Source organism: Molothrus aeneus, chromosome 6, assembly GCF_037042795.1.
Source record: "Molothrus aeneus isolate 106 chromosome 6, BPBGC_Maene_1.0, whole genome shotgun sequence".
NCBI lineage: Eukaryota > Metazoa > Chordata > Aves > Passeriformes > Icteridae > Molothrus > Molothrus aeneus.
The window spans coordinates 59,381,070-59,400,282 of NC_089651.1; the positions used below are offsets into that span (position 1 = coordinate 59,381,070).

A 19,213-nucleotide genomic window follows, 5' to 3' on the forward strand; every position below is an offset into this window, starting at 1 on the left:
TGATTTCCAGTTAAAAGCCAGGACTTCAGGTGAAGTAAATTTCTGGTTATATCAGGAAGAGCCCAGCAATTTTATATAACAGGTGACAAAATCCAGACTTTCAGTGTGGTTTTCCTCATTAAAGGGTACTTCTTACTACCTGTCAAAGTAGACTGATGTCTACAGATATGGGATTTAGCATCAAAGATTAAAAAGGATTTCAGTATTTAAAAGACAAGAAGAGGACAGCTCCTGTTTTCTGCTTTATCTCACCCAGACTGAGGGAAACGAGCTGAGAAACTGAATCTCCTGGCTAACAGAGCAATAGATGTAAATATAAAGGTCCATATAACCACACACAATTCTGGAAGGTAATGACTGTTACTGCTCAGAAAACACTTTGCAGACACTTAAGCAATGAATTAATAAGTTAATTAAGGCTTTCTCCAGTTTTCAGTTAAGGGGATAATTTCCTCCAAGAAGTTCTCCCACTTGCTGCTTTCCTTTGTTCTGCTTTTCACCTTAAGAATTCACAGACAGGGATGGTTAAACTAAACAACTAAATATATTCTACTCATCTGCCTGCCATCCCTCACAAAAGCCTAAATTATGCCAAAGCTCCATCAATTATTGAACAAATCATTAAAAATCCTTCTGAATGCTGGAGGTATTAAAAACATCTATGTGCATACTAAAAGCCTACTAAGGGTTAGCAAGAGTATTTGACACAGAATTATTGAAAATACGTAATGGAAGAATTGTTTCTTGCAAACCTCATGCATTTACAACCATACAGTGTTTTTACAATGTGCCCCTTGCTGGAAGTTCTAGCACCTGCTCTAGTGGAAAATGCCCTTTCCAATGGCAGAGGGGTGGAACTGGGTCATCTTTAAGGTCCCTTCCCACCAAACCATTCTAGGATTAGGTAAGACAACCTTTCCCAGAACTTCTTTTTTGCAATAAAGCTTTTAACAAAATTTGAAGACAAAGTCTAGGCATTGTAACAGCTGAAAAGTGATGTAAACACACTTGGTAATCAGTAATAGCCACATTCTGAATTTCCCAGATCATTTATAGTGTTTTGTGAAAACCACTACAGTGGCAAGAACAAATGGCACCAAAATGCAGTTTGGATTAAGTCACTACACTCTGTGACCTGCCAGGACACTGAGCTCTGCTCTCTAAAGTTTCTCCTCTGTGCCTGTGTGACAACTAAGAAAGGGATCTCAAACCCTGGGCAGGTCTCAGGTGTTCCTAGGACATAAAAGAAATAAAGGTGTTCTCAGGATATAAAGAAATAAAGAAAAAAAGAATGAAATTAAATAAAGAAATCAACAGGAGACCATTACACCTTAAGTTTTAAGCTTAATATATCAATAATCAGTTCATACTCATATTACCAGCTATCACCATTTCAAAGATCAGAAAGCAACAGCTTTCCTACACAAGATTTCACTCATTTCCACAAATCTCTGCTGCAGCTGGAATCCAGCAGAGGACAGGGTGTAAATGTGACAGTCCTGACTGCAGCAGTGCCCACCAGCACCCAGGCAGGGATGTGTGGCCCAAGCTCATCCTGTGCCAGACAAGCTCCTGCATCACTTGGAAGCTTTGCTGAGAACCCAAGCTGAAAGTTTTAAGGTCTGATGGAAAAAACACAGAGGGAAACACACAAAAAGGACTTCCTGAATTACTGAGTCAGGTCGTGGCCTACGCCTCCAGAGCTCAAGGCTCAGATATATTAATAATACTGACCAGGGTCAGTGTGTCCTCTGAAATTCCAGGCTAGGACATAATCTTCTTTTCTCTGCATGCTCCTTTCCCCTCCCAACTTTTCTTTCCCATCTACTCCCCCTCCTCTTTGTTTTCCATTATTTATACCCAGTTATTTTCAGTGAAGAAATGCTACATTTAATTTCCTGGAATTGTGTAATCATTTTTGGAAAAAGGCAAGAACGTTATGAGAAATGTTTCAACTTGTGTGCTTTCACAGCTTGCTCAGCACCAACAGTTACTCTCCAATTCAGACACTTTACAGATATTTTAAGTGCTGGTCTCAAAGCAATTGGCCACTTCCAAGTCAAAAACTAAAATTTAAAAAAGAGACAAGTAACAGTATTTTAGGAACTACACAAAACAGTGGAAGTTAAGACTCCTAATAAAACACTACTGCAAGTGGAATGCAGACACAGGCAAAATCATGAAGGATTTTGACTGCTTGAGGAAATATTGAACCACATTACTACAAGTCCCAAAAGAGTCTGGAGATTGATTGCACAAATCTGGGGGGTTTTTTGCAACCAAAATAGTGAGTTTGCCTTTTTACTGCTTTTAGCATTGGAATTTTCCTGTCAGCAGGATTCCCTCCTCAAACCCCCTCGATGCTGTCACATAATTGCCCTGGTGTAGCAACTGCAGCGGGAGAAAAGCCCTGACTCCTACAAGAATTACAGCAGCTTCACAAGTTTGAACTGATAAATTCAGAGTTTCAGGCTGGACAACACCATGTCCACCTTCCAGGCAGGAAACAGGATAAGGAAAAACAAGAACTTGGCACTAAACTCCACACCTCTGCCTCCTCACCTCCACTCCAAGGCTGCCAAGATCCACCAGAGCAACACTGGCTATTTTCAAAGCTTTTTTTTAGAATCCACTAAGCTTTTGAATGAGTGGAATTGTAGAATCATTTGAATTTTAACACACCTTTAAGATCATCAAATCCAACCATAAATCCCAGGATTGTGGTTTCACCTGAGTAGTGAGGGAAGGGAAATCTTCCTTCAGGCACTTCCAGCATTTTGGACTCCTTTACTTGAGCAGTTTGTTCCTATTTCTCAGGTTCTTAAAAGTTTAATGAAAAATATGAATTGAACAGGAAAACAAAAAAGAAAACACCCTGAATTAGTTTCCAACAGATACAAATGCTGGAAAACCTCACTAACATCCATAGCCTGAGCCTACCAAGCCAATCCAGGCTGGACACAGAAAATTCCAGCCCTTGTCCAGCAGGAATGCTGGGGAAACACAGGCTGGGTGAATCCAGCTGTCCATACAACATTTGGTTTTCTACATTTAACTGTCTCAAGGTTCTGAGTTCAAGTAGCTCCCTTTGGAGAAAACAGAGAGCAAAGTGAAGGTGAACTGACAAAAACCCTGTGGAGGAACAGGGGGAACAAACAGCAGCAAGAGATTTTTCCAGAATGATTCCACTGCTAGTGACTATGTCCATAGTGGGGCTGAGGGATTTTAGGAAGTCCAAATGCCAAATAAAGCAGGAGGGGAACCCTGAGTGCCACATTCTATGTGGCATCAAGGGACAGATTTGCCCAGCACTTTTCCAAGACAGGGCTCATGTTTGCACAGCAATCCATCCAACTCCATGGGGCTTCCCACATGGAGGCTCCAAGCCTCAGTGGTGAGCAGGAAGATTCCTCCCTATTGCTCCAGGCAAACCCCACAGCTCCCCCCACTACCTCATGATTTGTGTTCTGGTGATTTTGGACCAAAACCGCCCAATTTTAACAGAGACCGAAAGGACTCATGACCTCACAACAACATGGCCCAAGCAAATGTTCCTTTTTTTTTATTTTTCAACTTTGCTAGTAGCTCAAGTTTCCAGTTATATCCTTCCTGCTGGCTGGAATTCCACTTGGCCTTGGTTTTTCCCCTGCCTCCTTACACACACTTTTTCATTCTTGCTCCTTTCTCTCCGTTTTGAGAACAAAACCTCGTTCCAGCACTTTGCCCTCACAATCAAAGCAGCAGCTAAAGGCTATGACTTACAAATCTGTCAGGTCTCAGAGGAGCCAAGATCAAATAGAGATCAGAGTCTGCTTTCCCAGCAGCAACACTGCAACTCTGGCAGCCCCCGGAATATCTCAGTCCATCTGAATTCTTTGCTCTGCACTCACTCCCCCTGGAAAGGGGATGCTATCAGTTTTATCAGCATTTCAAGAAGGGAGAAAATCAAATTGCCTCACCCCATGTAAAGGCACCTCACAGATAAAGGGAATAAGAATATATAAAGGTTATATTTAAAACCAGTGTTTCTTAGTGCTCTGCTTTTTCAGCCAAGATACAGAAAAAGGAGGGAACAAAACTAGAATTTAACAAATCTTCAACAGATTATCCCCAAGAGCAGAAATAGCTCTTTAGTCAGAATTTCCACCTTTTTCTCCTACACTGCATTTCTATCTGTGCTCAGCCAGATGTTCCCTGCCTGGGATCATGTCCTGGTGTGCCACAGCAAAGCCCTGCACACTTTGTGACAGTGCTGCTCATTCCCCTGAGCCACCTCCAGCCCTAGAGTTCAAGAACAGGTCAGGAGCTCACTGCACGATTACATCAACTTAACACTGTTAAGTCAATCCTTCCGTGTCAGGAGCCTGTCAATGAACTAGAGAAGCAGATCCCAAAATTCTCAGAGCCTTTACTTGCAAAGCTTGCAGGGAACAAGTCTAATCCACTTCTAGAAATAGAGATTTTATTGCTTCCTCCTGGCTTGCACACCATGCTCCCAAGGAATGAAAAAAAAATAAAAAATCCTCTGCATTTGGAAATTTGAAATGAATTCCCTTGTGGCAGGTGAGCTCCCCAAAGAGGGCAAGAGGGACTTAACATTATTACAGTCACCAACTCTTGTGCACTACAGCAGAAATAAAAGCTAAAATCCATTAAGAAAGAGGCAGATGTCTCACAGGAAGGGCTGCTTCATCAGAATAGGATTTTTAGTTTAGTTAATTAGGTTGGATTAGGACAATAAAATGATTTATGGGAACACTTTAGTTTTCTTTGTTGGTAGCTGAGCTGACCGACACCACAGTGACGTGTTTAAAATTAATGACAGCAGAGCCTTCATGAGTTAAATGCTTTCAGACTTGGCTGCCAGCCTTCCATTGCTTTTATAAAAAGAGAACACAAGAAACACTCAGGGATGTCAGACAAAAGATCTTGCAACTTAAAGGAAGCTTTAGCCAGCAAGGAAGGAAGCCTTCAAAAGTGAAGAACACATCCCATTTCCACTGGATTTTTGGACAGACTGGCTGCCAGAGCCAGCAGACTCTGAGTTATCATAAGATAACCCAACAAAAGCTCATGAGCATGAGCCACTGATATCTTACCCACATCAGAAAAGCATGTCCACCACTTGGGAAGTTTCCCAGCAAATTAAGACAAATGCCAATTCATGGATCATGAGCTAAAGACTGTTTGCAATTTTACTCTGTCTCAAACCTAACAGTAATTGCCCAGAATTGCTGCTTCTCTAAGACAGCATTTCAATAAACTTACACTGACCTCTGCCTACTGCTACAGCCATTATATATATACTGTAATTTTCCTACAGCCTTCTGCAAAGGACACATTATTATGGAAAACTTAAGGGTTTAATGTGCCTGTAGGAGAGACTGAAATATCTGAATCAACCAGAACCACTGGCCCAGCTCTTTTAACTCTGCATCTGCTTCCTGCACAGCTCCATACAAGCCCATTCTTCCAGGATTTTCCCTTTCTTTATAAACACTGCAACTGCAACAACATCTATGCAGTCATTTTTGAAATATCAATGTTAACACCTTGTCTGTCTCTAATACTTCAGCTGTCAATATTCTCTTGACAACTAAATGAGTATTAGGAAATGGCCAAAAAAACGACCAAGAGCCAGTAACTGCATGTAAGGAAGGAAATGTGCCACCCCAAAGAAATTAATTTTTGTCACTTTGAAACAACCTATGTGTGGCACTGTCTGCAATCCCTGTCAAAATGAACAAGTTGAAGCATGAAAATAGCAGGTCACCTACCCCACTTCACTTTCCTGAATGCAGATCACCTCCCAAAACTCAAAGCTCAGTGACTACACAGAAACAAAGTCAGCACAGTGTGGTTTTATTTACACTTCACATTTTTATGGCTTCTGAAGCACTCCCAAGTTTGTTCTGTGCACCCTTTCCTGCTGAGGCTGGAGGGGACAGAAGGGACAGCACATTTGTCTGGAGCACACATCAAAGCCATCTGCTCCAAGTGCACATGTGGGGTTGTGTGTTGCCACTGGAGCACTTCACCATTTATCAACTCAACAGGCAGATGTTAAACCCTTTTGTCCATTTGCTGAATCTGTGTTGTTTTAGAGGAGCAGCCAATACCACACACAGCACCCTCTCTAGAGAGGCAGCATCAAAACATGCCATTCCCTAATTCTCTGGTTGGGTCCTGCTGCAAGGAAGGAGGCAGAAAGGGAAAAGTTTCCTAGATAGGAAACTTTCTAGTTTTTCCTAGATAAGCTACTGCAAAGCTAACTCAGGGCTGATAAGACACTTGGCTAAACTCTGCTTTTCAGAAGAATGTAGAGTAGGGTACTCCTCAAACAAAAAGGAGTATTCAAAACATCTTCAAAATGCACAGATTGAAATTAGGGGTCCAAACCATCATTTTTGCAGCCACTGACCAGACCAAAGTCCCTCCTCATTCCTAGGACTCCTGACCAGCTCTACAGCTCAGTTGTTCCCCCAAATCAGTAAAAGCAGCTCAAAGTAGACACCAGTTTATACCAACACACATCAACTTCATGACACAGTAGCTCAGGAGTTGCTTTGTAAATCACCAGCTTTTGGTGGTTGTGAACCAACACTTTACAGAACCAACCTATGAATCATTTTCTTCTGCCTAATCTCACTTTTTCACTTTTGCAGCCCTTAAGATCTTTCTTCTCTCCTTCCATTTTCTTCTGCCATGTTCAGTAACAATACATTACAAGTGATCTTTCATCCATCTTTGGAATTATCTGTGGTTTTCCTCCTTTAGTCAGTTTGCTGAATTTCTCCCCCAAACAGACCAGAGCCAGAGACAGCTCAGAGGCATCACACAAAACTGCAGCAGCGTCAGATACATCAACTACCCAAAGCATAAATCATCCTTCCCAAAATCCAGAATGCTCCTCTGGACACATTCATGCCTGCACATTGCTGTGACACTTTCTAGCACAGCTGCTCTAGAGCTGCCTGCTGGGAACCCTGTGTTGAGGGCAATTCCAGCTGCTTTGGAGCCTCAGGAGACATTTCTGTTTATCACTGTGCTATGCAGAGTTTCATCTGTTTCATAGGAGACCTTCAGTGGTGTTGTATCAGACTGTCACATGCAGATTTTTGGCAGTTTTGCCTTTTTTTTTATCTTTCCAGTCAACAATAACTTTTCCATACTTAAAAAAAAAGAAGTCACACTAATTCTTATTTATTCCAGCAGGGATTCTCTTTTCATTGTCTTAACTAATCACTACAGACTATATGGGGATCCTTCACTGTATCACAGATTAGACTTCCATATTCTTCTCAGTACAGATTACACTCAAATTATTTAATAATTTTTGGACACCAGTGAGACTTTCCCTCATGTGTGACTTTTTGTAAAGCAAAACTTCTGACCCCAAAACTCCTGGCATTAATTTCCTAAGAGTAGGATTTCTCCAGGAAGACTACAGATTTAAACATGAAGGCATAAACATGATTTTGTCACTGCAGCTGGATCACATCCCCAAATCTCTTGACACACCCACAAAAATATCAGTAATTAGAGAAGGATGCAACAGTGTTTGTAACTGAACATTCTGGTGCCAACAGTCTACAATTCATTTATACACATCCGAACAAAAGCAGCAGATGCCTGGCTACACTCATGTATTTGGGTATGCCAAGCACACAAAATAGCCACAAATTAGAATCCTTAACTAAAAGCCAGACAAAAAAAAAAAAAAAAAAAAAAAAGAAAAAATATAGTGCTAAAGTCCCCTCAAGGGCTTCTATCAATCCACAGCCTGAAAGATTTGTACACTCAGCTCATCAGCAGTGAATGCTTCTGTGAATCAAAGCACCCCTGAGCACCAAGCTGTGCCTGCCTGCCAAGCAGAGCACACAATAACACCAGGAGAAGCTGCAGATCATCCCACAGCTCCCAGAATCCATAAACTGCATCTGACATGACTCAGTTCTACATTAAGACAGCCAAAGACTCTCCAGACAGTTACCTTAACAGACCTGTTAGGCAGCTGCACAAAACTCTCTCAAGAGGATGGGGGATGAAAAAAGGCAAATTCTTCTTGCCAAAAAGCCATTCAGTGCTTCTAGAAAGCAGTTAAGATTTTATAGAGCCTATCAGGGACAGAAGCTGCTTTCTAGAAATCACACTATGGAATATTGGCAAGACAGAACAAACCCAAAAGCAATCAGATTATTTTTTACTGGTCTGGGATTGCTGCAGGAACTGCAACAAGTCATTGCAAATTGGACTTTGTGGCAATTTCCTCCATGGAGACTTTCAATAATAAAAAAATATCCTGTAAAATAGTTCAACTGGTGCTTGAACCAAGTTAGGCAAACTTGACAGTAGCTCTGGGCAGAAGTATGTTAAGCCCACTTTTCAACCAGAGCTTCCTTACTGCAAGGGATTTCTGGGGGGCAGAAGGCACAAAACAGGTAAATCTGTAGGATCTGGCTCCTACAGGGATAAAAGGGATGATCTGACCTCTCAGCTCACTAACAAGTTAACAGCCCACATCTTGCATGGGGGGAAAAAAAAAATTATTTTGGGCTTCTTTAGCCCTACAAGTGCACAGCAAACACAGTATTTGTAACCTTTCCAGTTCTCATTTATACACATTACCAACCATCTTCCTGGGCAAAGTTCAGAGCTTACTCACATTCCTTACACACAACTTAGTGTATTTAAAAACACACACACTCTGAACTGTGTTTAACTGAGCTATTTAAGTGATTTAAGTCAACAAGATAATACATAAAACAGCAGTCAGAATTAAATCCTGATTTATGTGCTGCATGGGAGTTGAAAAATCAAGTTGCTAACAAGTGGGAAGCAAGGAGCTTTCCTCTCCACATGTGCAGCTGCCAGGCTCATTCCAAAACATAAGTGACTGTAAACCCCTCTGGTGCTGTCTCTGAATCTGTGCAAAAAAAAGGCTGGTCCTGATTCCCAAACCTTTCTAAATTATACAAGGGATTAAAAAAAAAGACCATCTCTGCAGCCAGGAGGTGTCAGGGCTCTGGGGGATGTGGGACGAGCACTGCCTCCCCACTCTGCAAACTGAGAAACACTGTGAGAAAGCAAACCCCATTCTCAGTCACTCACCAGAGCTACAACAAAGTGCTTACAACCAAATTTAGGATTCATTTATCCCAGAATGTTTTGTCCCTGAGTGTTACTCCAGAATTTATCCAAGATACCAGCCAGGTTCACAAAACACAAGCAACAGCAGCAGAGGGAGGTTCAGCTGAAAGCCACACATTTAACCTCAGCATCTTTGTGTGTTTACTGAACTTCAGTGTGGAATGAGGGATTGGGGAAAATATCAATACCAACAGCACACTATTGAGCAAAGCAAGCACAAAAGAACTGGCTGACAGCACTTGAGCCAAAATACAGGTCATGTCTGCCACTAAACAGCTTTGATAGCAGTGTGCAGCCAAAAGGAATTTATAGGAGAATCCACCACAGTCACTTCCCAGTACAGGTTGGATATTAAGAAGTTTTTTACAGAAAGAGTGATAAAGTTCTGGAATGCTCTGCCCAGGGAGGTGGTGGAGTCACCATCCCTGGGTGTGTTTAAAACAGACTGGATGTGGCACTGGGGGCCAGGGTCCATGATCTTTAAGGTCACTTCCTACCTGGTCATTCTGTGAATTCTGCTGTACATGTGCCACATCCTCAGCCCCCATGCCCAGAGCAGAGGGCTCTGCCCCATGGTTTATAAAATCATGGGATTGTTTAGCTCCATTTCAAACCCCAGGGTGTGAAAGGGCGAGCACAGGGCAATTAAGAGGCAGGAAAATTCCAATCTGCAGACGGGCCTTCACAGAGCAGCCACATCTGCTTCTCTCCCATCAGATAAAGACCACCACAGCCCATTACTATTCTGAGTTGGTAGCAAAACCCTTCCCTTTACAGCTTTGGAATGGAATAAATTTAGCTTACTCTAGATTGTACTGAAGGATATTCTGCAGCCCAATTCCCAGTGTTCAGAGAAAGTAATTAGAGGATTAGTGGCCTCTATTGCTCTCCCTTCCTGTTATTTTCATTGTGTTCTCAAATTTGAATCTTCTGTCGTTTTTCAGTAAGATTGATACAGACAGAGGAGAGGAAGGGAAATTTATTTCCCTAAAATTTAAATCTATCATGCCAGCTTAAAAATTCAAGCCACAAAGATTCATTTTAAAATTTATGATCCTGGAATTTGGGTTTAGCAGGCTCTACTAGATGCATCCACATCAGGAAATTACCACTTATCTTTTCTACAGTTTATTAAAATTTAAAGCAAGCTTTACAGGCAACTTGCTTTCTATTCATATGTAATGTCAGATAAGAGAACAGCTCATCAGAAGCTCTGCACTTCACACAACATGATTTCACCACTGATATGACCTGCTTTGCCCCTCTCCAAAACAGGCTGGCTCAGGCAGAAGTGAAGCACAACTCCATCCCATATTAACACTTTTTTCCCAGACCCAAATTATCTGAACACACACAGACAAAGATTATAATATTTAAAAATATACTTTTAATTTCTTTTTATTTTATAAATAAAGAGGTAGAGCACAAATCTAATGTTGCAGGAGCAAAATTATGGGATATGTCACTATTTCTATGAAAAATACAATTTTCCCAGTGGCAGGTGGGATTTGGGGCTTTATACTGAATGAAACAAACACTGAGTAACAGTCTTAAATAATGACACAATGCACACAATGCACTTAGCAGGCCCACAGTGTTAATAAGGCACAGTTTTAATTAGGTTTACAGAATATTCAGTGCTTTCTAGGATAAAGCAGCCCACATTTATGTGGAGAACAGGTTTATGAAATTACATACAACAAAAAGCACTTCAAGGACCTTTTTTTCATCCCTCAGCATGCCTGGGTAGAAGTTCTTGACATAAAAATTAATTGTGTTTTCCAATATTAACTGATTTAAAGTATGGTTTTAATTTGGTGTCTTAAATTACTTGATTTCTTAAATCAGTTGTTTAAGCTAGGTTTTAGCAAGGAGGAAGGAAAATCTTTGCTGTGTTGATTCTCCTGGCAGAGCTCTGAATCCCAGTCCCATGCCAGGGAAGGGTATTTAGCACCCAGCACTATCAGGCTGCCCATAATAAAGATGATATATGTATTCAATATTATTGCTTAATTTAAGAAAAAATCATGAATTTACACACATGATCCTGAGCAGTATTTGATATGTTTCAAAGCACTTCACTATCCACAATTTTATAGCTTTACTGAGAGCAGGACTTGGAACAGCCACTACACATTTCACACACAGCTCAAGAGATCACTGCTTACCCACCCATCATTTTTATGCTGGAGATAAGAAGAAAAAAAATTTCCCTTTTGCAACCCTCTGGCAAAACCCCCATTTTGACTTTCCAGAGAGCTGCCCCATAAATCCCAGAATCATTTAAATCATTTCCCCTGTCCCCTTCCTCTGCACCAACCTCCATCTCCAGACCTACCTGCCCTTTACAGTCTCTTCACTAAACACCTACTGACAGCTGTTACATGATTGGCAAAACATGTATTATATTCATATATATATAAAATTAAAAACACTGAAATCACATGCTTTGGGTGCAATTTTAGTCACATTCCTGTGCACTTCTGGAATACTTGGATGATATCCAGAGGAAGCCCCAAGACACTGTGGATGAGTGAATTAAGAAGCAGCTCTGGTGACTCCTTGGAGCAAACACTGCCTACAAATAAATTATCAAATCATCTCATGCAGGCTGTAGAAAAATCATGAGTAATCTGTTTTTTGTTGTTGTTTTTTTTTTTTTTTTTTTTAATAAACAGCAGTGGTTGTGAAGATCAAATTGCAAGAACTCTGCCACCACTCTGCTGAGCTAAGAAAGCAATTTAAGAATAGTAACCGTGGGAATCTGCACTGAAATCAATTGATTCTTTCACAAGGTATGAACTGTAAAGCTACAAAACTCAGCAGGAAGCCTAATTAAAGACAACAGATGAAAATGGCAATCCAGATCAAATGCCAGATTAAAAAAAAATAATTAAGAGCTTACATATTTTTTGAGCAAATATTATAAATGGAAATCCAAAAAGATAATCTCTTCAAAGTCAATATAAATGAAGAGTATATTTAAATTCACATTTAATATAATTATAACTGAAAAGAATTTATCCATTTTTCTAACAACCACCCAGCAAGCTGGTACAGATTCACTGATCCTTAAAAACAAGAACTTAATAGCACAGCAATGCTGCAGAAATGCAGACCACAGAGCGCAGTGCCAACACAAAAATTCTTTTAACCTACAAATAGTACACCAATAGTTGGCTTAACTTAAAGAATTCCTTTCAGAAAACTGCAGCAGAGCCTCTCTTGGCTTCCACAAACATTGAAGGAAAGGTTGGAGTGTCTCAGTAACTGAATGCACTCCCCACTTCCTGCAGCCTGACTTCCAACTACCTCTGTCCCAGTTATCTTGTCCTATCAAAACATTCATTTTTGCATTGACCTTCCAATGTTTTATTAAATCTCTGGGATAATGGCATGTATTCTTTAACAAGCAAGGTAATGTGTAGAAAATATTTCACACCTAAAAGGTGTTTTATTCAGCTACATTAACCCATCCTGCTCTCTCAACCTCTACTATTATTATTAATAGAGCTATTACAAGTAATAGGTAATTCAGAACACCTTTTATTACAGTATCTCATTTTGACCTTTTCATTTCTGTATGTGGCAACTGATATAAAATTATTTCCACTCAGGAGATTTGCCCTCTGATTGTTAAGTCAGGTCAGGGAGTGTGGATAACAGGGATTTTAAATGATGGCACAGAAGCCATAAACCAAAATTTGTGGTTGATTATAAACTACATTTTACACTTTATACAGCATCATTCCAAATTTACAATTCCCCAGATGAAACAAACTCGAGTTTGAGGTCTTTTGGTATTGGATTTTGTTACTGAGCCTCTGTAGGAGTAGCAAATAATCCCTTAAATCTCACATCTGCTTTGCCTAATGAAGCACCAGGAACAAAAGGCCCCAAGAGCTGTGAGGGTTTCCCTGCATCCATCAAGGCTCAGGGCTCTCACCCCCTTCCCTGATGTCTCTGCAGACAGAGCTGGAGCTACAAATCACATATGGGCTCTAAAGATGGGATCTGCCTTTAATCTTCCCACACTAATGTTTCCCAGGTTTGGTTTTTTTCCCCACATTATGTACACAGAGACTTTCCTCTCACTACGAGCATCATCATTTTCTACACCTAAAAAAAAAAGGTTCCATTTTAGCACTTACTCACAAACAGCCCTAATTTATTTTTACAACAGCCATTACCCTCCCATTCCACACACTGCACACAGTGCCTACTACAACACACAGGAACATTTCCCATCATTTTCAAAACCCTGAAGTTACTGGGATACAACTCACTCCACCATCCACCCAGACCCTAAAGACAACAGTGAACACCTGCTTCAGAATAACCAAATACTTTGGCACACTTAATATTTTCTCCAAAAGACCACAAAGAAAATATAATTTATATTTTTAAACAGAATTACCTAATCAGGTTAAATTTTCCCTATACCAGCTATTTTTCAAAGTCATCCTGTTGTCCCCCACATTGGTTTAAATGCATCACATTTGGCTAAAACATATCAATCTGCTTCATGCTAATTTGATTTCATCAATGAAGTGTAAAATACACTAAATTAAAAGGAAACCAGATTTCTTCAAAGAAATCAGTTTTCATAGAGCAGCATGTGGAAATTCCTAGGCAGCTGCTGGAGTTCGGAATCAAACTGAGGCACTTTGTGCCAGGTTTCTTGGGCAGTTGTGGTGAGTAACTCGTGCAACAGCTCATTTCAGCTGCCAGTTTTCATTTGCTGCTATTCCAGGCACAGTCTCCCCATTCCCTCCTTCAAATCAGTTTTGCTACTCCTGTTTGAATCCTCTCCAGCATTTCAGAATCCTTCTGAACACTTGACAGCAGATCTGTACTGGATAACACAGACTCTTCAATTCCACAATTCCCTGCTCATCCCAGTCCAGAAATCCATTTTTACAGAATTCCATTTTTACCAACTGGAGACAACTCTCCTTTCCAAGGCACAGTCCCTGTTGCAATACCAACAGGCCATACTGAAATCCTCCATATATTTCACTTTGCTAGTATTTTGGTTATAGTTAATTCTAACTAATGTGGCTTTTTAGAAAGCCGATTTTTAAATGTGCAAACCACTCAATGCAGCTGTTTCATTTTACTTACCCTTCTAACACTTTAACTGCTACCAGTTTTATCAAATGAAATTTATGGGGTTTGTTATTTGGTGTTTTCTTTGTTGTTTTTCAAAGGTTTTCTTTCATGTGATGCATTCAATGCTAGAAAATTGCTTACTACTATGGAATCCCATTAGTAACCAGCTCAGGAATTGCAATTTCACAAATAATTTACCAGGATTTAAATTAATTAATACCCAGCTGATAACAGTGAAGATAATATCACCTAAAGCTCTTTTCCATTTCTCTCTTTCTGACTTTTCATCCCAGTGTTCAGTGGTGCCACATTCCCATCCTGCACAGGGACCTACCTGGTCTCTCATGTTCCCTTTCCAGCTCTCAGAGGACCATTAAAGCTCTTCAGGAATTCCCCACTGCTCTCACTCCAGCAATCAATTACCAAGCCAGCAGGTGCTCTCTCCCTCTCTCTTTAGCCACTTAGGATCCTTGGGAACACACTCATTTAGAAAATGGTATTTCTAGGAAGCCCTCAATAAACCAGGAGTCACCTTATAACCCTGCAGTGAACAGGCACCTGCTGTTCTGCTGTTTTCCCCAAATACAGGGAGAAAATGTGTGCAGAGGGAGGAAAAGGCAGCAGGGAGGTGCTGTGCAAGCTTTGGGAAAGGCACAGCCAGGCTCTCTCCCGCTCCCAGCAAACTCAGAGAATGCCTCCTTACAGAAAAGGGATCCAATCTAACCCAAATGGATGAGGAACTGATCCCTCCCTCATGAACACGAGGATAAATAGTTTAGAATTCCTCATTTCCTCTTTACTGCATCCTCATACACTTTCTCAAAGTGTCCTTTATTATACCAACATCTCATTTACACTCAGCAAGTCACAGAGATGTCAGATTCCTCACATTATTATGTAGGCAAGCAAGGAATTTTTGGGACTAGAGCCTGCTAAATGAGTTTCTCCCATTTACTGCTTACCCCAGGCTGTTCACCTCGGTACTTTTCCTTGTCTTCAAATGCAGCCAAAAATTCCACCTGCAGAGGGTTGGAGTCATGCCTCTCATAATTCACCTGCCATTGAAATGCAACAAAATAATGCACAACACCAGAGCATTTAATTCTCACTGGTTTTGGTACATTTTCTCCCCCCTCCCCTTGCTGAGAGCATCTGAGAAATTCAGGATTTGCATCTTGCCAAATCTATATATTGACATACTCTCTATTAAGTAAAATATTTTGAATAGATCTCCCCACATTACCACAATTTCTAAAAATAAATATTGAACAATAGCTAAAGCTCACTTTCCAGGCAGAGAGCTCTGAATTGCAGGTAGCTACTTAAGTACATTCTTTTCAAAATATTATAGACATTCCCTTAACAAGGAATTATAAATGCATGACTAAACTATTCTGTTCCCCTGACTTGCACTCAATACTTAAATGCTGGTAAAGATATCACTATGAAAAAAGAACATGTCCTACTAAAATATATGAGCCAAAACAGCATTTATTTGTTAAAAAAATATTTAAAGGGTCTTGAAACAACAAATGAACAACAGAGACAATTTTCTGCAGTGCAAAGTATAAATGTAAGACAGTTTTTGTGTCCGTAACCAAATATATCCTTATTACAGTTTTGTGCTGCCACTCAAGCCTCAGCCTTGATAGCTAAAATAGTCAAATTAAAGGAGGTTTAAGTGTTATGAAAAGACAAAGCACTACCTGAAGAAGGAAATGTTACTATGAAGTGTAACTAACAGTCTGGAGGGTCTCAAGTATTAAGTACTTGCCCTCAGGGTTGGATCAGCAAATCTAAAACTTCAGGAAAGCCTGCTTAAACCCACACTAGTCCATCATGAAATTGTTGTTAGAGGCTTTAAGAGTTAGAGCATTATGTGCCTGTCAAATTGCATTAAGCAATATTAGAAATAGAGCAGTTTAAAGCCATTTTGGGGCTGAAGTGTCCCTGTCTTTGGCTGACAGCAGTGGAGGAGCTGATGCAGCAGAACCCTCGATACTTTTGCCATATCACAGCTTGGGGGAGAGAGTCTTGGGCTGGAATGGGGGTGTGTATTCTATTCCTATCTGTGAGCAATTATCCTCTGCTAATTGGGCAGTTTTCTTTCTCTCTCCCACAGCCAATCCTCCCTGCAGGAGATCTCTGCTGTCCATGGCCACTGAGTGTCCCTGCAGGGCTGACCCAATCCCATCATCCCATGGGGAGATGCTGCGCCCAGGGGAGGAGCCGAGCATTCCTACCTGGATCCAATCTGAGCTTTGGGACAGCACAGCAGCCTTTGCCCAGTGCATTCCCAGAGGAGCAGCTTCTGCTGCCCTGCATGGCCAGAGGGAGCCCAGGCCCATCTCCAGCAGCCCTGGAGCTGCAGAGGAAAACTCCCCCCTTGTGCAGGATCCCTGCTCCAGCAGAGCCACAGCTGGCACTGCAGGAGGGCTGAGCCCCCATGGGATGGGGCTGTGCCACCCCCTGACACACAGGGGACAGGGCATGGTCTGACTCTGGCAGTGCTGTTTTGTATCACTGCATTGTTTATTTTATTTATTTTTTTATTTTCTTCCCTAATAAAGAACTGTTATTCCTACTCCCGTATCTTTGCCTGAGAGCCCCTTAATTTCAAAATTATAACAATTCAGAGGGGGTTTGCATTTTCCATTTCAGGGGAGGCTCCTGCCTTCCTCAGCACACACCTGGCTTTTCAAACCAAGACAACTACCAAACAAGTATTCAATAATACAAAGTCTGTCTGAACTCACACAGATTCTCCTATTACTACAACAACAGCAAGAAAAAAAACCAAAAAACAAAGCCCCAGTTAAATGTTCCATCAGCAGGGATGAAACACTACACACACACAGAAAATAATAATTTGTTGTGTCTGTTGAATCCTGAACCTCACCTTGCCAGGACACGGCAGCAGGGAGAGAAGAGCTGCTGTAATGAAGCCCCTTGGGAGTACAAAAATAGAGATAATTGCAGCTTTGTCTCACTGCACATCAACCTGACTAACTTCTGTTAGGAAGTTCAAACACCATTTCACAAATTAATTCAAGATTCTCAGTTTTAGAGAAAAACAAACAAAAAAACCCACACGGCACTTATGGGGAAGGCATTCAGAAAAGAACAATGAGTTGTAAGAACAAAAGGCAGACATTCCTCCTGGAGGAAAAAAAAAAGCTGAGTTGTTACTATGAGGCTTCTCCAGTGCAAACACTCTGGGAGGAATGAGCTGAAATTCTGTCCTGACCTGGGAAGATTCAGATTTTATTTGTGACACCAGGAGATGACACATCAGTGTCGTGCCACCAGACACACAGAATCATGACTGACACTTTCTACTCAGACAGGCTTCCAAGGAAAATAATAATAGTTTTGAGGAAATGAGAGCTATGAAAGAACAGCATGCATCCTACATTTTTCCCTTCAGCAGCAAAAGGCCTCAGTACCAAGGAAAATATCAAGACAGAGGAAGAGTTTGAAGTGTAACATGTAATTTTTAGTGCTTGTCTCTGTGCATCTCACTCAGCAAAGCGTGAAAAGCACTGATTTTCAGTAAAGTGAAAGAGGTGATCTAGTGTAACTAATATTCTAATTACAGAATCATGTCTCTCAGGCCAGGATTCCCCTTCACAGAAATGTGAACAAACAGCAATGCAACCAAATCCTATCATTTCCTGCTTTCCAAAGTTAGGATCTTGTTTATTCATGAAAATTCAATCCTAGGACTCAGTGAAGATTTTAGGATTTAAGCCAGAACCATAAGGGCTCTGAACTACTTTCATGAACACAGGTATTCAAAACAAATAATGAAGAGATGAATTTGTAGTTCTACACTTTTAGATTATTAAAAATCCCTTCTGGATCTAATATTATATGGAATTTATCATAATATTATATGGAATATCCTGTCAATACATCCTCACCATTCTGTTGGTGCACTGCTGCAATTTGTGTTCAGAGACCAGCACAAACTCACTATGGCAAAAACAAGGGTCTCCTTTTACCAGCTCAAGAGAAAAGAAATAAAAATCAAAATATTACCAACATGGAGTGACAGACCAACACAGTGAAAGTGCTGTAACAAATGAAAACTGGGACACATCAAATCTCACAATTCCTGAGTACACCAGCCTATTTTTACTTGATGTGTATTCCAGTAGGAGCAAGGCTCTCTCTAAACCAGTAGTGAGTGCTAAGCACAGTGTATACATGTTTTATATATGAAATGCAAAATGAGAAGGAAAATTCTCTTTTAAAGCCCCAGGAGTACAGTTTTAACATTTTTCTTTCCAAAAAGAAAATGTTCAGCAATGTTTTCCTAAAAAGCTCAAAGGCATCTCACTGATAGGCCAACCAGAAAAAGCAAAAACCAATGTCTGGACTCCTGGTGTCCCTCACTTCCCAGGGACAAAGGAGCAGAGGAGCAGCACAGGGCAGGGCAGTGGCAGGAGACAGGAGAGGGGAGGTTTGATGGCAAGGAAAATAACTGCAGGACTTTAACTCAGGCTTACAAACCAATTAATGGAATCTATTTCTTCTTTACACTCTGTATTATGTCTGCATTTCTAAGATGCACAGGAGGTGATGTATAAGGGGAAGAAGACAAAGCTCAAGATGCTGCATCAGTTTATTTCCACATTAAATGTCATTTTCTCATAAACAGTTCATACTATACATCCTTCCACAGCTCTATCACAGCCAGATTCTATCAATTACCAAAGAGTTCAATTCAACCCCTTCAGCCCCAGTTATTGATGCTTTAAAATCCTGGTAAAGTTGGAATTAAGTCCCAGCCCAACAATTTTGCAGCAAGAACACCACATCAGAGAGCAAGTCTCACTGTTTACACAGACAACCAACCCATGTGCCACTTGACAAGGAGACACAACCTGCCTCAGACAGGTATAATCTCAGTTTCTGCCAAAAGCACTTGAATAGAACCACAACCCCT

The 19,213-nt window shown here is 40.8% G+C and overlaps 1 protein-coding gene across 2 annotated transcripts in view; it reads right to left on the minus strand.

Moving 5' to 3' along the window:
* Positions 1-19,213, minus strand: part of PELI2 (pellino E3 ubiquitin protein ligase family member 2) — a 66,512-nt gene that overhangs the window by 10,719 nt on the left and 36,580 nt on the right. Inside the window, exon 3 of one of the 2 annotated variants that reach the window (XM_066552211.1) lies at positions 15,225-15,317. The exons of the other annotated variant lie outside the window; for it this stretch is intronic. Within the exon in view, the coding sequence (XP_066408308.1) occupies positions 15,225-15,317 (93 nt within the window). The remainder of the gene's footprint in view (positions 1-15,224; positions 15,318-19,213) is intronic. 2 annotated transcript variants of the gene reach the window in all.